At 42.8% G+C, this 26,233-nt stretch overlaps 1 protein-coding gene across 2 annotated transcripts in view; it reads right to left on the bottom strand.

Moving 5' to 3' along the window:
• Window positions 1–26,233, bottom strand: part of fgf14 (fibroblast growth factor 14) — a 99,735-nt gene that overhangs the window by 27,618 nt on the left and 45,884 nt on the right. The window contains exons 1-2 of one of the 2 annotated variants that reach the window (XM_054615122.1): window positions 9,071–9,263; window positions 1,349–1,459 (exon numbers count right to left, since the gene is read on the bottom strand). In XM_054615122.1, coding sequence (XP_054471097.1) covers window positions 1,349–1,459; window positions 9,071–9,263 — 304 coding nt within the window. Of the gene's footprint in view, window positions 1–1,348; window positions 1,460–9,070; window positions 9,264–26,233 lie in introns of those variants that run through there. The other variant, XM_054615121.1, reaches the window with a different exon arrangement.

Here is a 26,233-nt window from a genome sequence, read left to right as displayed (position 1 = left end):
GCATAGCCGCGGCCACCCACAGCTACCTGAGAAGTAGCTGTAATTGGTGCCACCGCTGGTGCGTGGCAGATCTAATAGGCCCTTTGTTGTTGTAGCAGACTCCTTGGGCCTGGATAGATTGTATGGACTAGAGAGAAAAAACAGGACTGGCCTGGCTGAGACATTAAGTGTGTGTATATGGTAGACTTAAAGGCACATAATGACATCAGCCGACCCTGTGAGTAATTGGTATTGGCTGGTTTGGAGGCCGGAGGGCAGGATGGGAGAACTACTGCGTGACTGTCGTTTCTTGGTGGCTTTTTGGTCAGTGCCAAGATTTGATTTAATCTTGCATTCTTAATGACATGATGCGTCTCTTGTGCTCACTATTATGTGTTGCCCTCTATCTCAATAAGTCCCTTCGGCCTATCAGATGTGACATGTGCCACGTCTTCTCGCGCCGACAGGAGTAAGTGACACAACATGGAGTGTCAGGCTAGCGTTAGCACCGAGCACAGGAATCAAATTAACCACCTAGCCTGGAGCGCTAGAGGAGCAGTGCCAGAACAAGCTAATAATACCCTTTTCTCCCTGTTAGGCCTACTGTTACCTGGTCCACTTTCCCTCACAGAGATGAGGGTAAGTCTGTGTGATACTACAGCTGACATTTAAGAAGACACTTCAGCTCCCAAGGCTAAAGACATAAGGGGAGGTGTTGGCCTGAAAGTTAAAGAAGCATGACTAGAAGGTTGCTGGTTTATTTCCTGGACCTGAGGGATAAATCTAGACCAGGAAATGAGCAAGGCACTTCCCGTGGAAAAAACCCCCCACTGTGCTCAAGGAACCTGTACAGACTTTAAAGGGGTCATATCATGTTCATTTTCATGATCATGCTTGTATTTTGGTGTTCTACAAGAACATGTTTACATGCTTTATTGCACAAAAAGACCCAATATCTTATTAATGGTGTCCATCTGAATGTACCTATATTCACCCTCTGTCTTAAACGCTCCGTTTTAGCACCTGTCTCTTTAAGAGTCCCTCCCAAAAAAGCCCTGTCTGCTGTGTTTAATATGAAAAATGTGGTGCACCTTTCCAAATGAACTTCTCAAGCTGTGGGTGGAGATACCCATATATATATTCTAAAGAGCTTGCATGTGACATAGGAAGGGAAGCCAAGTTGTCTTATTTCACAGTTCTGGGCTGGTAAGCAACATAAACAAATGTGTGGGTACCTGCTCTGAGTGAGGTTTTTTTCATGATATTTCCCCTTTAAGTACCAGTAACGTGATAGTTTTCCACATTATCCTCATGACTTATCAAATGTTGCATCTATAGGGGCCCATCAGACACTGTCAAAGGTACTCACAGGAATTACTGCTGTCATCCTTGGTCCCATCAAGAGAGCCATCGGGGTTCATTTGCAAGTAGTATCCCTGCCTGCAATATAACCTGGTCACTATACCCTTGAGCTGGGGATCTGCAGGAGAGAAAGAGAGAGAGAGAGAGAGAGAGAGAGAGAGAGAGAACAGAAGGGAAACATTAGCGATCAGCAAAACCATGAAACCCTCGTTACAAGGACCGCTGCGGCAAACCAAATGAGCTTCAACTCTTTGCTTTAATATAGCAAAGATATTGTATTATGTTATTTTCTGAGGGTTTTTTAACAGCAACACACCATAAAAACAGAACTGCTCAAAATTACTTGGTGACTCCTGTGTTTGCTCACAGGCAAATCCCACAGACAACTTTCTGGACACATAAGCCCTGCCCTGCTCAGAGACAGGCCATCCAATTATAGACAGCGGAATTAATCTGTGGTCGCCAGACTCCTGTAATGAACCCGACAGCACCCTCTCTGGGTCCCCGGCGTGCAAGGATGTGAAAGCGTCTGTGCTCCGGCTGACCCGGCGAGGGAATTAGCCACGTAGCTATCTACTGCATATAAATCACCGCTGCGGTTAAATTGCCAAGCAACGCTGCAGCTCGACCCGCTTTGTTGCAATTTAGTTAATGTTTTTAATGTTGTTTGTAATAACACACAAAAAAAGTGGTAAAAAAAAAAAAAAAAAAAAAAAAGGTAAAGGAAGGGGAAAACTTCAAAGAAAACCTTTTGATAAACGTTCGTGCCGCTGTACATTTGGACGTCTCTGCAAACGTATTGCTTCTATTCAAGACAGTATTTCTTCATCCGGGCGTGTGTGCGTGTACGTCGCATGTGTGTGTCCGTGTGTGCTTTTGGGTCATATGCCATCAACATTGGTCTTATTGTAGAGACAGCCATCGCACAAGATTTCATTCTAAGAAAGCCCTTGGGAGGTGAACAATCAACTTCACCTGAGCCTAAGCTGTGCTCCTGTCTGTGTGTGTGTGTGTGTGTGTGTGTGTGTGTGTGTGTGTGTGTGTGTGTGTGTGTGTGTGTGTGTGTGTGTGTGTGTGTGTGTGTGTGTGTGTGTGTGTGAGAGAGAGAGAGAGAGAGAGAGACAGGGAGAGAAAACAAGAGAGGGTGGCTTTTTCTTTCTGTCTGTGTACAGCTCAAGGCGGTCTCTTCTGAAACGGTCTCTGCTGCTTGGTGATGGCAATATGCCGCCCTGAGACCTTTCCATGCTGCCTGAAAAGGGGGGGGGAATAAAAAGCCTCTTTTCTGGTGTATCCGAGCAATAGCGCCACGATGGCATTCAACGGCGCCACTTTTGTTCACCTCGCCGGAACAATGAAGAGGTGGCTAAAGCCGAAATCTGACTGTCAGAGTGAATCTGCTACGTATTGAGCAGAGCTGACAGGAAGGTGACAGTATCTCTCAGGTTCACAATAACACTCAAATCTTCAGCGAGAGAAGAGTAGTGACTGTGAGGACATCATCCGTTCTCTGTGATCTGTGTTTGATATCCGATGAACACACATTCTGTGGTAGGTTACCGTGAGTAACACAGAAATGGATTCTTTCAGCTGTGGACAGGTCTGGTATTCCTGTTTTGTCCTGTTGCCCTGCTGCAATTTGATGCTGGGGCTGCAGCTAACGGGATATTTTCATTTCATTTTCATTAAGCTGTAACTCTTTTTCTTGGTTTCTGAAAAATGCATTTAATCAGAAAGAGGCCCATTTCCTCCATTGAAAAAATGAAACCAAAAGTTTAAACTTATTAGATATATATGTCAATTTGACAATGTCTGGGGAATTGACCACCTTCTATCTTACTATGTTGACTTTGTAAGTAAAAATTTAAACTTTATAAATATATCAATTTTAATCATGACCAACCTTACAATTCGGAAAATAATAAGAAAATAAATAAAGCAACACCTTTAAATTTCTGGTTTGTCAACAACCAGTCCAGTCCAGAACTCCAAAGTTATCCAATGTACAATTCTACCACACAAAGAAATGTGAAAAATCTCAAATTAAAGGCGCTGCAACCACTAATGTTTGGATGATAAATGACTTTAACAACTGCTGATTGACTGTCTGAACTTGTGTATCGGCTGATACTGATTACCGATCAGATAGCAATGTGCTAAAAACAATACATGTTAAACAGGTCATCATTGTACAATGCTGCGAAAATAGTTCCTTCTAACAACTGTGTCTATTTAAGTTTCTCGCCAAAAAACTAATTTTAAAAGGTTACATGAATGAATACATTATAATAACATTCTAATTACCTTAGCCCAATGTTCCTTTTTACTGAATAGAGCTCAATGCAACCTCCTGTTAACGTTAGCTGTTATTAAGCCGAACAGGACAGTGCTGCCCACCGGCTGCTAACGGCTAACTTTAGCTAGCTCTCCTCTTGCTGAATTCAACATGGATTTGTTGTTCACGATAAAGCATTACAGGGAAGAAAATAATAATTAACCACAGGTGTGTAGTACTAGTTTGCACAAGTGCAGTTGGATTGAGTAGCTCGCGACACGTGTTGTTGTTCTTTTGTAGCGCAAATGAGCTGATAAATGATACGACAACCTGATATTGCATCGGTGCATGGACTAACATACTCGCCGATACCCAATCCAGCATTTAGGGCTGTATGGGTGGCATTTCTGATACTGGCATCGGATCAACTCTACTATCATGATGCAAGTTAGGCAAGTTGATAAATACAGCAAAACATAAAAGTAAAGGGATAGAATTCTAAAAAGGAATATATTTCAATAAACCTGCAGTACATCGGGGTTGCAGATGTCAGCACATCTGCAATTTGTACATCAGACACTTAATCTGTGTTGCATCAAATGGATGCTTCAAGCCAATGAGGACCTATCGGAGTTGGAAAAAACGAACAAACTAAAATTCACTAGTGCCTTTATTGCATCACTCTCATCCTCTCTTTTCATTATTCTTCTCTCTTTCAGTCCATTGCCACAGCAAAGGGCACTGGGATATCATCATAATTGAAAGGGCTAAATGCGTTCATTAATAATGCATTAATGCAATCAGATATCAGACGGTATATAACCTCAATACCTCACACGTATTCCTTACAATATAGTGAGTGATGGGGGAGTATTTCACACGGGGGAGAGGAGGGAAAACAAACACCCATGCGAACAAGAAAGCTCAAGCTTCCCAAAAACTATTTAGCATGGATTTTCTAATGACTACGCAATTCCCTTCAGCAAACACTCTTGTGTGGACGGACAAAGTTGTGCTAACCTTGCGATCAATTAATGTCTTTGATTAGCAGCATTTAAACAATGTGTGGCGGCGAGATTGATTTTGTGGACAGATCCTTCGGGGGGGGGGGGGGCAATCTGTAATAATTAAAACCGCATAACTGATTGCTGGCTGTGTGAATACTCCCTGTTTGTGTGTGTGCGTGTGTGTGTGTGTGTGTGAGAGTGTGTGGAGGTAAACTTGGCCCCTACATCATGCTATAAATCATGTGACGTTGGCTGTGTTCTCCTGGGGCGAGCCAGTCAGTATATCTAACACACATACACATACACACGAGTGCACACACACGCGCACACAATGTATGTCAAAAAAATGTGGGAAAAAAATGTTTGAAATAAGTTTCAGTAGTATATAGTTGTTGACATACAATCCCATGCAGTGGGGTGTCAATTAATACTTCCTGAATTGAATCTTGTCCTTGAATACCCGGCACAATATTTATGACGGACGGTCTCAGACCAGACATTCATGTATGCTGGTGACGTTGAAGGTCAAACTCACTCAGGGCCATTTGATAAAAATGTTTCCAATGGATTTAAGGTAATTTATTTCCCATGCAAACATTTCATTTCAACATTTTCATTCATTGAATGTCCACCGTTATTCACACCACAGAGACATGCTCTTATTATTGTGCTTTGTACATTAACTACTGAGCGAAGCGAAGGAGAACTGCCTCATAAAACTATGACAAAGAGGAATATGAGGACGGGAGGTTAGAAATGTCCTAGACAAATATTTGAAGGTTTTTTTTAGAATCACACGGCGCTTTCAGTTCGGTCAGACACGCCGGATACGGTGCGTGCACTTCTAAAAAAAGACTGCTTTGAGGATGTCTCTGTGGAATTTCCAAAGTCGAGAAGGTCCTTGACTCATCCTCTTCTCGTCTCCTTTCTCTGCGTTTCTTTTCCCTCGTCTGTCTCCCAGTTGTCTCTCTCTCTGTAACGTACTTGAAATAATGAAACAGCAGTGCTGCTTATCTACTACGGAGAATAGGGCCTCTACCGCAGAACAGTTGGACTTTCCCAGTCGCACTGGTGTTGGTTTTTTTGGTTTTACAATAGAAGTACTGTGTGTTTATACATGCCTTTTTTTGTTGTTTCTAGGGAAACAGAGTTTTGGCAAGGCAGCAGCAGGGGGTTTCCTTAGAAAACGACAAGCATCAGAACAGTAAGATCTCAAATTCGGGTCGCTCTGCGGCAGAAGTCCTCTCTGCATATAAATTGAACCGTCACAGAAAGGTTGCGATTTCTTTTTTCTTTTTTCTTTTTATCATTTCATTTCAAAAGCGGCCTCCCTGCGACTCCGTTCCCGTCTGTGTGTGTGTGTGTGTGTGTGTGTGTGTGTGTGTGTGTGTGTGTGTGTGTGTGTGTGTGTGTGTGTGTTTGTGCAAAGACACGAATTGGGCTCAGTGCAAATCAAACAGCACAGAGTATAAGGACACACCCACACACACACTCTAGCCCAGCTGCAGCAGCAGTTGTAGTGTGCTGTCAGCCCTGCCCTGCCTGACCCACTTCGGGTGTTTCTGGTATGGGATACAGGCTTTTCCAGCCTGTGAAAGGGGGAAAAAAACCCTCAATGTTGCTTCGTTGTCATGGGAAAAAAAGAACCCCCCCCCAATTCCTCTTACATAGACAACATCTCTGACATCCAACAATAACCCAACAGACATACGGACACCTCTGAAGGCTGACCGATGGCTTGAATAAACAGCTCTAGATCACGCGGGCTAATCTAACGGTCTGATCTGTGTAACTTGATCTAATGATCTGTGGGTCTAATCTGGTGAGATAATCAAAAACCAGAGCGACGGGATTACGGGCGAGCCCCAGCTGGATGTGCCCACAGCTCACTTACCGGTTTTGATTGTAATAGGATTTAAAACTCAGATTTTAATCCCTTAAAAAAAACAAAAACTTGTGTGATCACTGGCTCCCCATCTGTTATAGAAACGCACATTTTTGGAATGTGTTGTTCATTTAGATCTATGGGAACTCTGCTTTTACCAAGAGCCCTGTCGTAACAGTAGCATTAGTAGGATGAGGAAAATGAGTATTGATTTTTTGCATAGGTTTTCTTTGCAATTTTACCAAAATTCCCTTGGCGAGAAAACACAATGTATGTCAGCTCCGATCAATAACAGCTCATAACAATAGCTGATCAAGTGACTCACAAGATCAATGCTCAAAGCCAAAGGGAATACTGGTGTTCACATCTTATTACCTCAGCTCCAACATCCTGACCGATCTCACTAGGAATCTGGAAGTCACTTCTATACATCATCATAGTCCCAAGTTCTCTGCAGAGGCTCAGCTGCCGAAAAGAGGACGAGCCCGGTGCCTCCCTCTCTCACCTGGGAGACCAAACAAGTCTGCCTGTGTCACATTCAACTTTTTTCCCCTTGAAAGAGCTTAAGTCCTTCCGGGGGGGGGGGGGGGTATTAAATTAAGCATGCCCGAAACGAGCAATTAGTCTTTTCCTGAGCTGTTTGCTAATACGTTGAATAAGACAAGAGGAAGGGAGATGAGGAGAGGAAACACTGGTATACTTGGTTTTCCTAATTCTCATGCGAGGGGGAAAATTAATGGAGTGCGTTCCCATTAGGGCCTCTAATCACAAATAACACAAAATTAAAAGCAAAGCAGAGTGGTTCCCCTGTGTTCTGATTACAGCGTCAAGAATTAGGACAAAATACTCATTCTAAGGCTTTCCCCCCTTCAGTTTGATTTCATTTAATCGGGAGTGCTTCTCAGGGTCGTGCTTCTCAGGGTCGTGCTTTTGGAAGCCTCCTCGGTTCGCCCAACACTTGTGCAGGCACTGTTGCTCTGGATTATCATCACCACTCTCAGGAGCTCTGGGAGGGCCCAGAGTCGCTCTGCGAAATGGCTCCTTGCAGGTGTGATGCTGTCAAGTCATGTCAGGGATGGCCGGGGCGGGTTGACTTCACATATCTGACTCACAGATTTATGTGGGCCACATCCCAACTGTACGCATCTGGGAAATGCTAAAATATACACCACACCAACCCCCCCGGAAAAAAACACATCTTAAAAAGAGGCTTGTATGTTTTGTTATCTATCCCCAATTTAGACGTTAATTCCCTGACATCATCCACATCTGTCCACAGCTGCTGGGCACTTCTGATGTTCAAATGATGAAAAAAAAAAAGAACTGATATGCCACAAGGCTATTCCAATGTGTCAGAGGAGGACAGACAATTGGACATACACACACATACCCTAACACATGCACACAGTGGGCGGAAGCAGAGAGCCGATTGGAACCTGACCCATGTCCAGATGTGCTGCTATATAGACCCCGTTATAGCAAAGCCGTTTTAATCTGTGTAATCACTAAGGGCTGGTGAAGGGGGGTGTCATCACTCACAGTGGTGTTTGATTCCAATGTGAGAACAGAAGAGAACGAGACTATCAATATGGCTCAACGAGATGAAAGACTAAACCACTGCTTCTGGGGGCTTTGTCAAAAAGAAGAAATGCGTTTTTGTAATTCAAGTTTGCCATTAAATTGTGCGAAGAGGTGTTAAATAAAGTTGGGAGTTACAGTCAGTCTGGTGCAACAGGTTTGATACCTGGTGATTCCTAGAGCAGTATATACAGTCGCCCTCCATCAATTTCTAACGAGGGCGTCATTTATTTCCGAAATGAATTATCCTAATTCATTTTATTTTTGTGTCTGTGAGAAAAAATATCCTCACAGTTGGCACTGGTTTCCAGCAGTGAAATACTTGCAAACCCCCCCAAGGTTGCCACATTGGAGCAAAGCAAAAAACAATTCTTGGCTTTTTCCCAAGCAGAACGAATATCAGCTGGAGAATGAAGGCGACCATTGGACGTCGTAAAATAACAATAAAATAAATAAAAAAAATAAATATATATATATATATATATATAGAGAGAGAGAGAGAAAGAAAATATCCTGAAAGGCGTGACCTCCATTCCGCAGGAGATGTTGACCTTTTTGTTTTTGCCTGCATATGAATATGCTTCGTTACTGGCGACAGGTAAACGACAGGTAGGTAAACGACAGGTAAACGACAGGTAAAGGACAGGTAAACGACAGGTAAACGACAGGTAAACGACAGGTAAACCTGTCTAAAGAGCGTTTGGTGTCATCTATCTAGGAGTGGATGTGAATCATAGGCACGTTTGTTGTTTTCTGGCCCAATACACAAAAACTAATACTCAATTTGACATTTTACGCACAGAGAGTGCAATTGATCAAGTTGATGTAAGCAGTAATAAATCATCCATCATCACCTGGTGTACTTTAACCACACAGGAGCTAGACAGAGTTATGCTTGTGGAAGGCCCAATACGACCAATCAACCAGTGGTTGTTGACCATATGCACACACGTTTTTCACAAAACACACTTGAGTTCCCCATCACACCTTGTCTCCGTAGTCTCCGCTTCCTGAGGCCAAAGATGCGCACTTTAGAGAAGATGTCGACCAGGTTCCCATTGCAGAGCCCCTTGTTCTTGTTGGGGCTCTTCCTCCGTCTGTTGGTGGCTGGCCGGTCCAGATGCTGCTCCCGAGCCTGTCTCTTCTGTCTGATCAGCCCGCTCGCAATCGCAGCAGCCATGGCTCCAAAGAAAAAAAATTGTCACAACCACTCGGGTCCGGTGTGCGCACACAAACAAGCCGCCTCTCGGAGCTCAAAGCCCGGGTCACAGTCCCATGGTGGCGGCTGGGTGGTCCCTTCCGTGGTGTGAAATGTCAAATATGTTTTTTTTTATAGCAGCTGATTTGTTTTTGTCCAAATACTACATGGTAATATTAAAACAGCTTTCCCCAATCAGGCGAAAAATTCTTGGACATGATGAAAAACCAGAAAGGCGCTCAGTTCATGCGTAATGCCGCACATGCATCAACACACAGTCCTGAGGAAGAGCCAAGATGAAGGAGCACCGGGGTCTCAGGGGAGCATTCATACCTGTTCAGTATCTGAGCCATGTTCGGTGGCGTCGCCTCCTTTTAATGCCCGATGCCGACACATTTCACCCACTCTCTCCTCCTCCTCCTCCTCCCAGATGAGGGTGCTCTATCAGGAGGACCGTTCGGGGATCAGGAGCCTCCTATCACCGCTCCTCTCCTACTGCGGTGCCTCGGAACGAACTCCCCAAGTTTCCCACAGGCAATCCTCGACGGCCAACCCCGAGGTGACTGACCACACATTTGAAGATATGGAAAAAAGACAAAATACGCAACCTTTGTGGTGTTATAAATCTATGCAGCATCGGACTTGTAATCCAACCGGCCGCCGATCTGCCCGGATAATGTCCTGAAAACGCATAGATGTCCTTACTGTATTCCACACTCCCCGATGCGGGGGGAAAGAACTAAACATGGCAAAAGCTGATCTAAATCCTGTGGAGATGACGTCTGCATTGTGTGACAAGCTGCATACAAATACATAAACTTAGAGCCCAGCAGACAGTCGACCCAGTGGATGCTCCTACCCGGCGTGGAGAGATGCGGATGAGGAAAGGAAGGCAGGGATGTGAGGCACAGTGTATTTTCCCACGCTCAAAGAAGAGGGGGGGAAAATAGGAAGCTGTGGTCGTTCTCCTCAGTCTGTATACCCACTGATCAACACATCCTTCCCATCAACAAGTCTGGGAGGAGAGGGTGCCTCCCCCTCACACTGCTCAAAGGGGACTGAGCAGCATCTACTTTAGAAGATGCATATCCTAGGAAACTACTTGCTAAATAAATGGAATTCCCAACAAAAGTGATAATACATAAAAAAAAAAAAAAGTGAGAATTGTATTTCCCCTCACAGTTTCAGTTCAATCACATTTTTGCACCAAGGATTACACTTAATGTTCTACCTCCTCATTGCTGTGCGTTTATGGTTTCAGCACCACGGACAGCGACAGCTTATTTCAGCATCAGCAACATGACGGAGAGGGGAAAACGTTTCCTTCTTTACTTGAACGACCACAATGCACCTGGGAGACCTGCTTTACTCTCTCCATCACTCCTCTACATTATAGATGATGAGGCGGACGAGTCGGTCCCACACAATGAAACACCAGAAATATCGGATCCCTTTTTTGTTTTTTCTTGTTTGGGGAGGGGGTTAATATCATCTGAGTCTCAACCACAGGCACAGGAATTAAAACTCAAGAGAGCCATCTGCCGTTTGTGGCTGTGATTAAAACACTGGACTGCAGCGTTGTGCGTTCACAGACGCACCTGTTGACATCCAGCTGCAGACCTCCCGGACGTGAGGATAGAGAGATGGGTCGATCTACATCTCTATATCCTCAGAGAGGGATCGATATGTTATGATTAATATTCATTACAGGGAGAAAAAAAAATTGTAGATGTCATTAAAAAAAAAAAAAGAATACTGAATATACGGAATGAAACATATGGCTTATCAAATTCACATCAAGGGGTTATTGATGATTTTGAAACGGGTTGCCAGGTGCCTCCCCCCCCTCATCCTCTCTCCGGCTGTGGATGCACAGACCGGGCTTTGCGTCCCGTTGTCTGTGCAGAAGCCTCCAGTGCTGCAGGAGACACTGCAGTTAAGGCTCCAGCCAGCAGCGGACACTGTCAGCTCAACAATAGTCCCCCTATGCCACAGCAAGCCGGCAGAGCAGCACCGCCACAGCAACAGCCTCTGAATCTGCGAGGCTTTTCTATCTAGATCTCCCTTAGATAGAATCATACACAGGTGGGCTGCTGGCAGCTAAAAAGCAACATGAGGAATATTATCCTGCAGGTTTAGCAGAAATTAAGCAGCAGGATGATATTAGACTGTGTTACTTTATTGCATGTACTGGATAATGATGATAATATTTGAGTCTTCCCGGAATGACATCCACAACTCTGTGTATATATAAAATAATTGCAGCTTGGAATACAAATTTGGCAAATCGTGAGCTTAACAAATATGAGATAAAGAGACCCAATGTGTTACAAAAATAATTTTCACCATGAAAAAAGAGCTCAGGCTCAACGCAGCTTTATTATCTCATATTCTTTCTCAACAGAGGCGTCGGTAGCACTGGTGTGCGTGAGTAAATTGTACAAGTGTGGCAATAACAAAAGAGCAGCACATTTATAATCTGGGATCATATACTGGAGAGGCAAGGAGAGGCTTTGCACTGTGGCTTTTACCTCCGTCACTCACACGGCATGAGGTTGAAGGCCTGGACGGTCACACAAGCTCTCTACACTTAGCACAGACATGCACACACACAAGTCTTACCAAAGCACAGGCTGGAGGAGCAAAGGTTAGCCAGTTTAAACCATAAGGATGCTTTCATATCAAACAGAACACAATGCAGGCTGTCAAAGAGCACCTCAAACCTTTTGAAATGATCATTCATGAAGCAAAACAAGGGGCGCACATACCTACATTTTTTTTCCTCCTACATGTGAATGAATGAGAGTCCATGGCCGTCCCATTCCAAAAGCCCCTCTAAGCCAAGACCTTTTTTTCCCTGGGACTTCTAATGCCCCCATTTATACTGCCCCACCTAAAGGACCTAACATGGTTAGGGCAAACTGACAGTCTGCCCCGAGCTGTTCACATTCATTTGTCCGCAAACACTTTAAACACTTCATCCTTTAAGTTAAGTCAAACAGAAAGGCAGTTTGATTAACGCATTTGGACATTTTTGTCCGAGACTAAACGAAAGAGGACTAAATGTTGCCTCGGGATCTAATTTGCAAGAAATTAGCTTGCTGCAAAGAAGAAACGTGTGCAGCGCTGCGCATATCTACTCCTCTATTATCAATATATTCTTGACACATGAAAGAACACCAAGTACCATAATATAGCATGCACAGTTCGCCTGTATATTTGGGAAAGATTTGACACCCAAAAGATTCAGCAAAGCAGAATCTGATGCAGACTGGTGAAGCCACGGTCTCATCGGGACGGAACATTTTAATCCAATCTCCTCCGAGGAAATTGCATTACTGCTAGTCAAATGTCCTGCTGCAAAGAGAGAGCAAATGTCGCCCAATGGAACCGGGATAAACAACCCATTTGATTATTGCTATTACTCTGCCTCAGGGCCAGGTTCTTTTATCACCCATCCTGATGGTAAAAAAAAAAAAGTTGGAGTGGGACTCAGCACTTCTCAGGCCCAGTGAAATAAAAAAAAAAAGGCTTCACTTGCCAGAATCATATTACATTGCATTATCAAAGTCAGAGTTAATTTAATTTGAGATGAGTAATGATTTAGCTTTGCTGGGATTTATGTCATTTTCTGTTCTCCCTTCTTTTTCCTCTCCCCTCCCACTGTTTAATCGTTGAATATCTCAAGTCCATCTACTGCAGCTTTAAAAGCTTACGGAGAACCCACTTATGGACCTGCGAGTGTTCTACAGTGCATGTGTGTCTCATTTGAGTCTAATAGTTTGAGCTAATCAGAGAGCCAGAGATAGACGAGTGCACGTCAAGAGCTTGTAAAGGGGGAATGAAGATGGAGAGCTTTTGTTAAAAGGTCACAAATGAAGAGTGCATGGTGGTTAGACCCTGGAGGCGCACCAGGCAGTATCATATCCTAGGGTATATGCATGTATGCACATACCCTATGCATGTATGGGCATGGGCCCTGTGATATTAAGCCTGGACCCCGCTCTGGCACCCCCTAACTGTGGCATCATTTTTTATTTATATTTTTCATCCACATTTATCCTCACAGAGGGGATATTTCATTCTTCATAGTGGTTATAAAATGTACGTTAACACTGAAACAGTATCCCATTGTGTCCATTGTTATATGTGTATTGTTAGTTGTAAAAATAAGTCTGATTGTATAGGAGTCTATGAGAAAATGACCCTACTTCTCTCTTGATGTATTAGTAAACATTGTAAACATGAGTTTATGGTCTCAATCTATAGTTTAAAGTCATCTTCAATACAGCATGATGTTCATTTAGTAAGTTATGGTCCATTTAGAGTCAAACAGACCATAAAGCGGAGTATGCTTTAGGGTGGGGCTACCTTGTGATTGAAAGGTCTCTACCAGATCTGTATATGGCATCACTACGTCACTCCTCTGCATTCCATATATGGTCACTTCCGCTGGTTGCAAAAAGTAAAAATGGCAATGGCCAATATCGCCAAACCCGAGGCTTCAAGACGACTACTTCCACTTCTAATGTACAGTCTATGGTTGAGATCCGAAAGTTTCCAAAGATAGCAGATATGCCGCCTGAAATTTGGGGAAAATGTGTTTAAGATTATCCACAACAATACTTGATGGAATGGTGGAGCCATTAAATACATGGAGTCTTTTTTTTAATAGTTTCCTCAGAGCTAAACTCATGTAGCTTCAAGGAAGAGCTGGTAGAATGATGATTTTTAATGACCTACTTTCAAGGCAAACTGTTCTGCTGCACTGGAAAAAGCGGGATGCAAACCCACCTCACAAGATCTGAGAAGTGTGGAGGAGGAACAGAGGCTGAAGATATTCGAAATGTCAATGCAGACTATGCAGTGCCTTTCAAAACAATGCTTTAGTGCTTTATGCTTTAAAGTGGATTAAAAAATAGTTTTCTGGGGTTTTGGGATACAGCAGCTAATAGGATGTTTACGCAGTAAATGAATGAATGCATGAATGAGTTTGCTGGATTGATCAACTAGGAAACAATCCTGAAGTGTTTCTTTATCGCCAACATGACGCCTCCTGCTGCACTGTCAATGAATAATGTATTTGAAAAGGATAGAAAACAACCCTGGAGACAACCGCAGGATCCGACACATCAGCTCTCTGCCACAGACCTTTAAATCGCTGGTTCATCATCCCATGCAGCGTGTCATAAAATACTTTAAATGAACATCCCATAATCTCCGCTAGGTGCACTAAATTGCCACCGGAGAGTATGTACGGTCCGCGTTAGAAAATGTCTCTCTGTTGTGAGTGTGACGGAGCGTCGCCCCCCCCCTCCCTCCCTCCCACCAGGGAGGAGATTAGATTTGGGCCTGAGATGTGGAGCCCTCCGACAGGGACATTAATGAAACGCAGCGAGCTCTGCTCACAAATGTAGTCCAGGAACACCTGTGTTCCTGGACTACACGTGCAGTAGAAAACAGCTGCCGTGCATGGCAAGTGAACACATCCGAGAGGAGGCTGAGCTTTGGGACGAGGACGTGATCTTAAAGTGTGGGTCTCTTGATTAGATTGTGAGTATCCATGGCAATAAGCCCAATGGAACAATTTAATTGAAGACGGAAATAACATTGGGAAGGAAGGTCAATTAGTAAAAAAGATTATATATGTGTGGCTCGGGGCATTTTTTGCCATCGACTCGGACTTTTGCACATTTAAAAAAACCTGATTACAGCAGGAGGAGTGGGAGCATTAATTGGGTTTGAGAGCCAGTGATTAAACACAGCCCTGTGGCCTCTCACCAGCGGTGATTGGTTAACTAGCGAATAATGGCCTGAATCGTCGAAAAACAAGCCAGTTACAAGGTGCATAATTTTGGGGCGAAGCCAAATGATGGCGTTTAAGGACGCTTTATGTGAGCAAAGAGACTTATATAAAGCGGGGGGGATGCAGAGGCAAAATAACAGGAGTCACTGAGGAGTCAATGTTCCGCTCACACACATCCTCTCTCTTCTCTCTTTCTATCTGTCTCTCTCTAACACACACACACACACACACACACACACACACACACACACACATAATGCTCAATCCTTTGATCCTATTTTAAGGCTGCAGCAGTGATGGAATGTGCCGCATCAGCAGCACTGCAGAGTGAGCTTCCTTGGAGAAGCCCTGGGCAGTTTGGGAGAATATCAATTAGTCCAAACCCCCTCTGGCAAGGCCTGCCTCTGGAGCTGAAGGCTGACACCAAGTGTGGTGTGTAGAGGTGTGTACATGCGTGCGTTCCATTGTTTATTTCGCACAGAGCAAATGTGCTGCCGCGTTCGTGCGTAGGTAAGCAAAAACGATGCGAGTGAGTGTGTGTGTCCACTTGCAAATGCATGGAGTGTATAGGTTATCGCATTAATATTACCACGGTTGTGATGCAGGTGAAGGACCTGGGTATTTGGGCGCTGGAGGGCTTAATAGAATGGTAATGAGGGTGATGTTGGGTCAAGATGTGAGTGATATGGGGGGAAAATCTGGTCAGTGAATGTAAAAGATGTCAGTTTGGTTGTGTCTGTAATACACAAGCTCGCCAACGCACTCCACAACTTGGGTTAAATTCAAAAGGATGCATATCTTAAGACAATGTTAAGGATATTTTCCTGTTTAATCTCTCTACAAATGAATAAACGGAGAAGCCACTGACCTTTGGTGTGGCCCTATACTGGCTCCCTGTCAAGCTGCAGTCCTCAGATTATACCTGTTGTGAATGCAGGTGTTATCTATAAGACGCCCACAGGTCCATCAGACGCTCTGCCTACGTTTGATAGTGTTACCGCTAACGACAGCTCCTACACACTTCTGTCACATTACCACACACTTCACACACACATAAGCAGGTCCTCCTCTTAAGCCCCAAAACAGAGGCACGAAAGAGGAACAGACCACTAAGAAAGATGGAATAAATCCATTTTAGAAACAGGAAATCTATTCCTACACTCAGAAGCACACACACACACACACACACACACACACACACACACACACACACACACACACACACACACACACACACACACACACACACACACACACACACACACACATAATATGCCATTTGAGTTTTTCTTACGATTGATATGAGAACAACTGGACTCCCGGGACTTTTTGAATTGTGAATCCAGGAATAACTACAACAACTGGATAACTAAGTTTTTTTTTTCAATCAATACTAGCAATACCAATGTTCACAATAAAGGAAGGAGTACATTTGATTCAAAGATATTGCCTCCTGGAGCTTTAGATTTATGAACTGCCTTGCTGGGGGGGATAACTACATAACCATGCTTTGCATATGAATCATAAACTTTCTTTATGACAACACGACAAACGTCCTCTTGTCAATGACACCATAACCATAAAAAAATGACACCTCCATGAAAAGTTATGCCTAATGAGTGTGTGTCCATATCGCTCTTGTCTCCTACCTCCAGGTCTATTAAGGTGTGCTCATATTATATGCACCACAGATCTCAAATGAGTCAGTGTGTGAATGGGACCTCCGCCCCCTTTGATTGAGAACAGCAATAAAGTTTTCCCCAAGAGACAATCAGAGACTAATGATGTCTGGAAGTGTGGCCCCTGGCTAATGACGGTTAGCGCCATAACTTTGGGCCACCGCGACCCTCTTTGGCACCGAAAACATAGTGTAAAAAAAGATGACACCCTGCTGCCACTACAGATATAGTGTGTGTGTGTGTGTGTGTGTGTGTGTGTGTGTGTGTGTGTGTGTGTGTGTGTGTGTGTGTGTGTGTGTGTGTGTGTGTGTGTGTGTGTGTGTGTGTTGAGTGTGAGCTAACGGAGGCGACAGAGGGGCCACTGCGGGTGCAGTGATTAGTCTGAGGTGATGGGGTTAATACTCCAGTATGACAGCGGTCATTAACCGGCGGACATTAGTGCGCACTAAGACACCCATTACAGCAGTCACAGATTAAATGTTACCATAGCTCTGAACACTTCAAGTACTGTATCCCAGAATCCACTCTGTCTTATCAGAGGTGCAACACAGTGGTGTAATCATCTGCTATCCCTGATTGAAACGTGGGCTTGTTTTTCCCCACTATATTTCCATTTAAAAATCAGCTAAAACAAAAATCAGTAACAAATGTTACTTTAAATGTTAACTTATTTAACAGACAGGTGGGTGTGTATTTGAATAGACTGCTGTACTGATAATTAATCTGGTCTTACTATTTACAAGATATCCTTTCGATGATATCTGGAGTCTTTGCTTTTCCAAACCAATCAGCCAAATCATGGATTGTAGGCACTGATCAAATTTTCCTTAGAAGACGAAAAGCTGTACCGTCCCTGACTGTTGACACAGCATAGTGCAAGACAGCCAATGTTACTGCAGTCTGAGCTAATGCAGAACACTTAAAACTTGCAGATGGATGTATATTTAATGTCAAAGCTGAAAAAAAGTGATTTTATGCCTTGCTATTTGAGCTTCTAAGTAATATTAAGACAGTTGATGTGGTGTGGATAAAAGTTAAAGGGGACACTTTTCACTTCTTCAGTGCATTACACATACATTTGGGTATCTGGAGTGCCTACCAACCCTAAAACTGTGAAATAATAAATCCCAGTCAGTTTGTTGTGGGCTCTCTAGATCAGAAAACATGTGATTCAACAAGCCAATCATATGTGGCCCCTCCCTCTTATGTCACATGCATGCTTATTAGAATAAACCCTACCACATGTGAGTATCTCCACCCACGGCTTGAGAACTACTTTTGCAAAGGTGCGCCAAGCCAATCAGAGCAAACTTGGCTTTTATCGGGAGGGGGGGGTCTTAAAAAGACAGGCCCTTAAACGGAGCGTTTCAGACAGAAGGTGATTTCAGGTGTATTCAGACAGACAGTACGAGAAGAATAATGTGTTTATTGAACATTAAAGCATGTCAGCATGTTCTAAGTAGAACGCCAAAATACAAACCACTGAACCTGAAAAGGAGCATAATATGTCCCCTTTAAGTGTGTCAGCTGAACAAAAACCACCATGTGTGTATGACACACATTTACAAATACCATGCATGTTGCATACATACACTCTGAGGGACTCTCATTTTCATAATTTGTGGTTATGTGTGAATAAAAGTTTCAATAACTTCAGTAATATTCATCAAGGTCAGTTACATAATAGGCGTTTTCATCTAAGGGGTTTCCAGAGAAAGAAATCAGCTGGGTTGATGGTAAAATTGCACATAATGTGTATTTTCCAGTTAATGCTCTCAGCTAATTATTACTTGTCAGCCCGACAAATTAACTCCCTGGGATTCAGTGACATTCTGACAGGCAATAGTAACATTGTAAAACACTGTGGCTCCAACAAGTTCTCTATAATCACTCTTCAGATGACTGTGGAGCCTGTTCCGCCAACAAACATTCAGTAAAAGAAAAACTCACCAGTTTATCATGTTATCATGGTATAAATTATTATGTCCATGCGGCTCTTAACTAGACGCTTAATTATCGATTTGACACATATCACTGTACAGCTTGTTTGTAGAAGGTCTTTCAAACTGTCAGAGAAAAAGAAGTACATCATTGATGACATCTGTTTTGACGCAGCAGAGCTCTGCTACAGGCTTTTTTATGTGTCACACCAACTTCACATAATCTGCATAATCTGTTTTCCCAACATTTACTGCTGTTTTAAAATGAAAATGAAAGTGCAGACCCTTTTGGGGCGATTTTGACTCTCCTTTCATGCTTAAATTGCTTTATGGTTCTAAATTCCTCTACCGCTCTTCAGCCACTAGAGAGCAGCACAGAGCTCGGCAGGACACTGCAGGATTACAGTGTTGATCAAGGCAGCACACTGATCTGCACAGAGGATACACTCTGTAGCTCTAAACTAAAAAGTTTTTTTTCTGGTAAAACAAAGGTATCAAGTCTTGTAAAGGCTTCTACACTGACAAAATAACTAAAAAGATCTTGCACTTAATGGAACCGCATCAACTTCAATTTGCAATGGAGCAACACACGTTGTGAAACGATCCAGTAAATTAAACATAAGAGTAGATTCCTTTCCGTCTGTCAAGTTGGTCCTTTGTCTCCCGACTCTAACCGCTATATTTAGAAGTGGCATCTCTCGCTGCAGTTAGATAACCGACAATATGGAAGCACAAGGCTGAACTTAAAACTGGAAAAATTCACAAGAAACACAAAACACTCCTTTTGTCTTCTTACAGCCAAGATGCCCTCAAGTGGCCAAAACAGGCCACATCACAGATGCTGTTTCGCAACATGTGTGTCTGATAATGACTTCGCCTGGCGTTGATCAGTTTAGCAATCCATCTATCAATCAATCCACCCATAAAAGATTCTGACAACATGATGGTAGAAGTGGTGAACTCTGTGTGGTGACGTGACCCTGCTAGAGCAAGGGAGGCTGTGCTGTGAGCGGCAACTAATATCAGAGTCAGAAGCCAATAAGTCGTAATGTTATGTGCTGTTAAATGACTCATTGATCCCTTATTGGCAACTTGTATTTGAGGTATATATATGTGTACGTATATAATAACAGTGTATGTGCATGTGTGTAAATGACATGAAGAGAGATAGAGGAATAGAATAAAAATAACGTTAGAAATAAAACATATAGGGTAAAAAAAGAAAAGAGGCATTTGTTTTAATTTCTGTGTGTGTTACGCAATGGAGGCACATGGGGCTCTGTGACATAAAGATGAGAGCCTTAGGGCACACAGTTTCCAATAGCGGTCAGTGGTGCAGTGCCGTAGGATCACACAGGCACTGCTTATGCATACGGGGGGGCACCGACAGATGACCACAGACACCACTATGTAGACGCATTTAATTTACAAAGCGAGAAAGATGACATTTTAACACCGACTCAACTTCAACTGCACTATGTCGAAACAAGTCACTGTGACAGAATTACATCACATAATCTCACTTTTTACAGACACGTATTCTTCTGTCTTTGCCACAGGTTAAAGGTCTTGGTGGAGGACTACAGTAAGAAGAGCAAGTTGGACGTGAAAGAAGTCTCACGAGAAAAAGCAGGCGCTGCAGAAAAACACAGAACAATGGAAAAATCAAAGCCCAAACACCTTGCTCTCTGTTTGTGCCCCCCAAGGGCCTAATTAACATATATGCAAATCAGGAGAATGAAATAATAACGATGGAAATGGAAGCTTCATAAAAAATGGAGGGATGAGCACTTTGAGCTGTTTTTAAACGCCGTGTCAAACTGAAAGATATAAAAGAGTGTGGGAAAAGATAAAAAGAGAAAGCCCACTGTCAAACAGAGTGTTTCATTTACATGTCCGCTGTTAGGGCCTAATGAGAAATGACACATTTGTAATTACAGTGGACTATAATTAGCTGGCGTGTAAGTGAGATGCCGGAGCCCAGGTCTTTCTGACTGGGCTATACACATGGGGGGGGAGTAAACCATTTCAATGTAAAAATAAATATCACTTAGAGGTAATAAAGAAAGCAAGACTGTAATTTTCTCTCCACGTGAAACAGACTGTTGTGGTGGGACTCGATTTTTAAGAGCTCAAAAATTGGCAGGATGTGGATCGCGAGGTTGGCCTTCACTGCACCACCGAAGCTCACTCACCTCCTCCATCGCGCCCACTACGGAGGAGGTGGAGGAGGAGGAGGAGGAGGAGGAGGAGGAGGGACGTGTTCCTATCCAGGGCCTCGGGATACGGTAGACCGAGGTGTTGGCAGAGGAGAGATGGTGTTGAAGCCTGACACGTGTCTGACCTCACGTGATCACCGCATGACCCATTAGCCCAAAGTCAACCTCCACCCAGAAATTTGTTTTTCGAGGAGCAAACATGGTTACACAACTTTGTTTACCAGAGAGGTGGCTGTTTAATTGTTTAAAATGGAAGTGGATTTCTACAGCTACATTCATGTTGGTTACAATGGATTCCAATGCTCAACAGATTTCACTGTGGGGAAAAAAACTGGAAAATAAACTCATCCTGTAGCATAGAGGACCTTATTCTTAAACCGTAGTAAAAATGATCTAAGTACGTTTACTCAAGTGCTGTACTTACACTTGAACTTTGAATATCTCCATTTTATACAACATAATCCTTTCACTCCACTACATTCCAGAGGAAATATATAATTTAAGGTATGACATATATCTGACAGGAACAGTTATTATTAACCACGCAGATACTGATTTTACTTTCAAAACGTAATGTCAGTTTATGAAGAATGAAGCTTGAGATTAATAAAACCCAGGAGTTTATAAAGTAGTTCAAATCAGCTCCACCTCAAAACAGCTACACCAGTAAAATAATTACTTTACAATATTAGTCCAATATATCAAATATCTACAGAAGCGCATTGCATTCCAAAAGAAAAAAAAATAAAATATATATATATATATATATATATATATATATATATATATATATATATATATATATATATATATATATATATATATACACCTTATCTTGCACAGTTACTATCTCGGAAAAACAAGAAAACATGCGGAATTATGTGATCTGGATGTTATAATATTGGCAAAAGATCTCATAATTACAAGATCTGGTTGCACATAAAAAACAATATAATTTGTCCAGCTCCGAGGACGGCTCGTTTTCATGAAACTTACATTGTAGCTTGATGTGTCCTTAATTTGGCTGCAAAAAGGAATCGTTTGAGTGTTTAAACGTTTTGCTTACAAGTTATCGAAACAGGAAGTCCAAATCTGTAATTATCTTTTTAACTTTACAAAACTAGGCTACCTCAACTTTTCCATATCTACGAGATCTTTGTCATAATCATGAGATCTCCTCTTGTAATTGCTACATAGAAACTCATTGCAAATTTCCCCGCTGCGGGACTAATAAAGGATTATCTTATCTTATTAGTTCGAGATACGGGGTAATTGTTTTTTTTTCTTTTGTGAATGCAACACACTCCCTAAATATCTAATGATAAAATATATAAATAATATCAAGGGAAATATTCTGTGTAGAAAGTGTTTTCCCTTTTGACACATTAAGTTGCTGGAGCTGATAAAACTTACTAATATACTTACTACTTTACACTTCCTTAATTATGCTAAAATGTTGATGTAGGACTTTTACAATCCTTGTAACAGAGAGTTTTTCTTTTTTGCTACAAGTACTGAGATTCTTTATGTACTTAACACATATTTTCTGAACATGAACAAGCTAGGCATGTACGGTAGATGTTGAAAAGTGAACTAATGCTGCAGCAGCGGGAGCTTCTGTGAATGTTTTAGTACTACCAACCTTTCACACACACACAGTGTTCAGGCTGACATGGGGGAGGATTTGAAGTTGGGCATTATTTTAAGGACAGAGACAAGCAAGTTATATTTAAAGATCGGCCAAAAAATACAATATAGAGTATTGTGGCATGACGATGACTCCTGAATTTTACAAAGCAAAAAGCCCTTTCTACTGGCTAAAGCACCAGTCCAAATAGCACCGCACAGTGTCACCACAGCACAGTCCTCGTAATGGCGATGCAAAGCGGTGTCCATTTCCCACAGGATGCACTTTCTTTTTCTGTTAAACTGCCGTTTCAGTGTTTTTCCGGCCAACGGAGGAGTTGACCTTTGGACATGGATCTAAAAATAGCAGCAATCTCAAACAAAGGGGAGCTCCCGGGGTAAGTGAGACGCCTTCGAAGTACAGGTGCACACAAATGTCTGCACTCACAAAAGCACACACACACACACACACACACCACATTGCCCTCTCGATCAGCCCCCCCTGACATCTGGTCAATTTCTGCTCAGGGAAAGGCGCTCCTCTCCTATTGACAACTTGAATTAGATTGGTTTAACTCATCTGTCTTATAGAGAGGTCAGTCTCTTGTCGCTCCACAAAAAATAAATAAATAAAAGCGAGTTCGCTGTTAGCCTGCAGAGGATCAATTGCAATTGTTAGTATGCATAAATGCATCTGCTCGCAGGAGGATAACACTGTGTTTGTCCTCGGTGAGGTTTTCAGTGATGGGATTCTGGTTATCTCTGCTACGTGAGAATAGAGAATTACTCTGGTCCTGATGGGATCACTGATCAGACTGCAAACCTCTAATCACTGTAAAGAATCCCGGGTTGATTGCACCGGTAAAACCCCCCCTCGCTCTTATTCGCGGTGACCATGAATGCACCCAGCAAATATCCTGAAAGTAAGGCCGATAAATTCTCAAATGTCTTGAGTGTAAAGCAAAGTGATCTCACAGAAATACATTAAAATGAAAAGTCTTAACAGGGCATTACATGGTGTTGGACAAGGAAACAATTTAAAAAAAGTTCACAATGACTCAACAACACAAGTAAAGCTGGTGCGAAAAAAAAAAACCTTTTAAGCTGCATTGGTCTGTTTTATGTACAATAAAAAAAAAAGAAAAAAAGAGACAAGTAATATAAAGTGTTGCCCAAATGAAAAACTGTCAGAATAATTGCTACAGATCGTTTTAGTATCTTTCAGCTGTTTTAGTTTGATGGAGTCAACTTAACCGTTTTGGTTCACACTCACCGCTTTCATGGTGCTAGTGGAGGAGGCACCAAAATATCAGAATTCATCTTTTGGGACATATACAGCAAACATTCATGGGCTGTAGCAGATGAGATATTTAGCTCTGCACAAATGTGCGAAGGATGGAAGGACGGGAGGGCTGATGACCGACCGATTGACGGGCAACAGCAACCCTAGGATGTGCCACTAATAGCACCCACACATGCATAAATATAAGGATAGAAGCTCCATGCAGGTTTGGGTTTTTAAAAACTCAACTTAGCAGCATGGATCCTATACTTTAATGTCGGCTTTTCACAGAAGCCAGGTTCTCAAAAGGGAAGCCAGTGCTGCACTTGCATTCTCTCTAATGGTAGTTGTATAGAAGTCTGAGAAAATGACTCTACTTCTCACTTGATTGAGTACCTCAGTAAACATTAACATGAGTTGATGGTCTCAATCTGTAGTTTTAAGTTTTCTTCAATACAGCATGATAAATGATGGTCCTATTTAGAGTAAAATAGACCATATAGGGGAGAATGCTTTATAATAATAATAATAATAATAATCAATCCTTTATTAGTCCCACAATGGGGAAATTATTTCTCTGCATTTAACCCATCCCGGAGGAGCAGTGGGCTGCAATGAAGCGCCCGGGTACGTGCTGTGATTGACAGGTTGCTGTTGCTTCCAGATCCATATAAGGTGGCTATACGTTTCCTCCACAGTCCAAATATGGTCACTTCTGTTCATTGGTTGCAAAAAAAACAAGATGGCGACGGCCAAAATCCAAGATGGCGAAGGCCCAAATGCCGAAATTGTGGCTTCAAAACAAAAGTCCACAAACAAATGGGTGCTACGACGGGTACGTCCACTTCTATGGTGAACCTACTCCCCCTTGAGCGAAGCTGTTGATTTACCACAAGGTGAGGTCAAGTCAAGTGTCTCCCTCAAGGACTCTGTGTTTCTGTCCCTTCTTCTGTTTGTGTGCACACTGAACAGCACATTTGTAGAGGGACACAGGCGGAGGGATAGTGCTCCTTGAGAAAACTAAAACAGACTCTGCAGTGCAAGCACACCGTTGCTAAGTAACACACAGGAAGCTCCCCGAAGTGCACTGGTAAGTAAGTTCTGTGGATTGTCACAAGCCTACACAGGGTGCACAGGTAAACACACTGAGTCAAGTTTGGCACGTCTCTCCTCCATAGTGTGATTTCTACCCGCGCGAGTAGGTTGAGCGGCAAACATCCCCGGGCACTTCTGCTTGTTTCTTTGAAAACATTTACATACGAGAGTACGGCATCTATACGGAAATATATAGACACCGTAAGTTTTGATGACACTAGTCTGCAACAAAAACAAAGCAACAGAGAGGGCAAAGGGAGGCAAAACTGTGAAAGAGAATGAGTGAAGACAGAGAGAGTGAGAGAGAGAGAGAGAGAGAGAGAACAGCGCTGTGCTGCAGCAGCTGAAAAAAAAGAAGCCAGTCCATGTAATTTATGGGAGCCCATACTCATAAAACATGAATCTTGTCCACGAAGTGCTGAATCACTCGGCGTGCACACCCACCGGTCCGCCTCCCGCTCCCACACACATACGCATGTGTGTACACAAGCAAAATATGCACATTGGGGACAAGCACACACACACACACGGCGTGTCCACCCACACCAGTCCTCCCATTCACTCCCAACACCATGCTCCTTCATTTGCAGCAGACTCTCTACTTCTACCCAAATCTGCACGATACATCTTATTGACAAATGTGATATTGAGCGCACACACAGGCCCCATACGCTTCTGTCTGTCTGACTCTTTACACTTCTCCCCCTCTCCCTCCATCCACATTGGGGACAAGCACACACACTGCGCTCCATGTGCTGGCTCTAGTGTATTACCATTAAAACGATTTTATTATGAGCTCTCTCCCTTTGGGTCGGATTGAGCGAGTGGCTGAGTTCAGCTCTTCCAGACACTCAATAGCTTTGACTTCATCAGGATAAGTCAACCTAGCGCAGCATTAGCTGATTAAACGCATGTTAAACGGGTTGGGGGCGGAGCAACGCAGCTCCACACAGTCTCATGTTGGGAATCCACTGGTGATTTGCTCCAGGCGGGTTTGTTTGTTTTGAATCTGGACTTACTGTGTGTTACGCTGTATGGCAATTATCCACAGCTGAACAAAATATATATATATATATATATATATATATATATATATATATATATATATATATATATATATATATATAATTATGCTTGCATCATTTTACAGCGGTGGAAGTAAATGATTGGAGGGACACCAAATTGGAATGAAATTATTTGTTCTACAGCGTCACAGTCGAAGTCTGCTGCCAATTAGAGAGTGCGCATAAACTCATAAACTCAATATTTGTTTGGCACGCTGCAGAGAAGGGGGGGGGGGGTGTT

Source organism: Anoplopoma fimbria, chromosome 16 (assembly GCF_027596085.1).
Source record: "Anoplopoma fimbria isolate UVic2021 breed Golden Eagle Sablefish chromosome 16, Afim_UVic_2022, whole genome shotgun sequence".
NCBI lineage: Eukaryota > Metazoa > Chordata > Actinopteri > Perciformes > Anoplopomatidae > Anoplopoma > Anoplopoma fimbria.
Note: the sequence above shows the minus strand (reverse complement) of the source record. Positions and strands in the feature narration are given on the sequence as shown.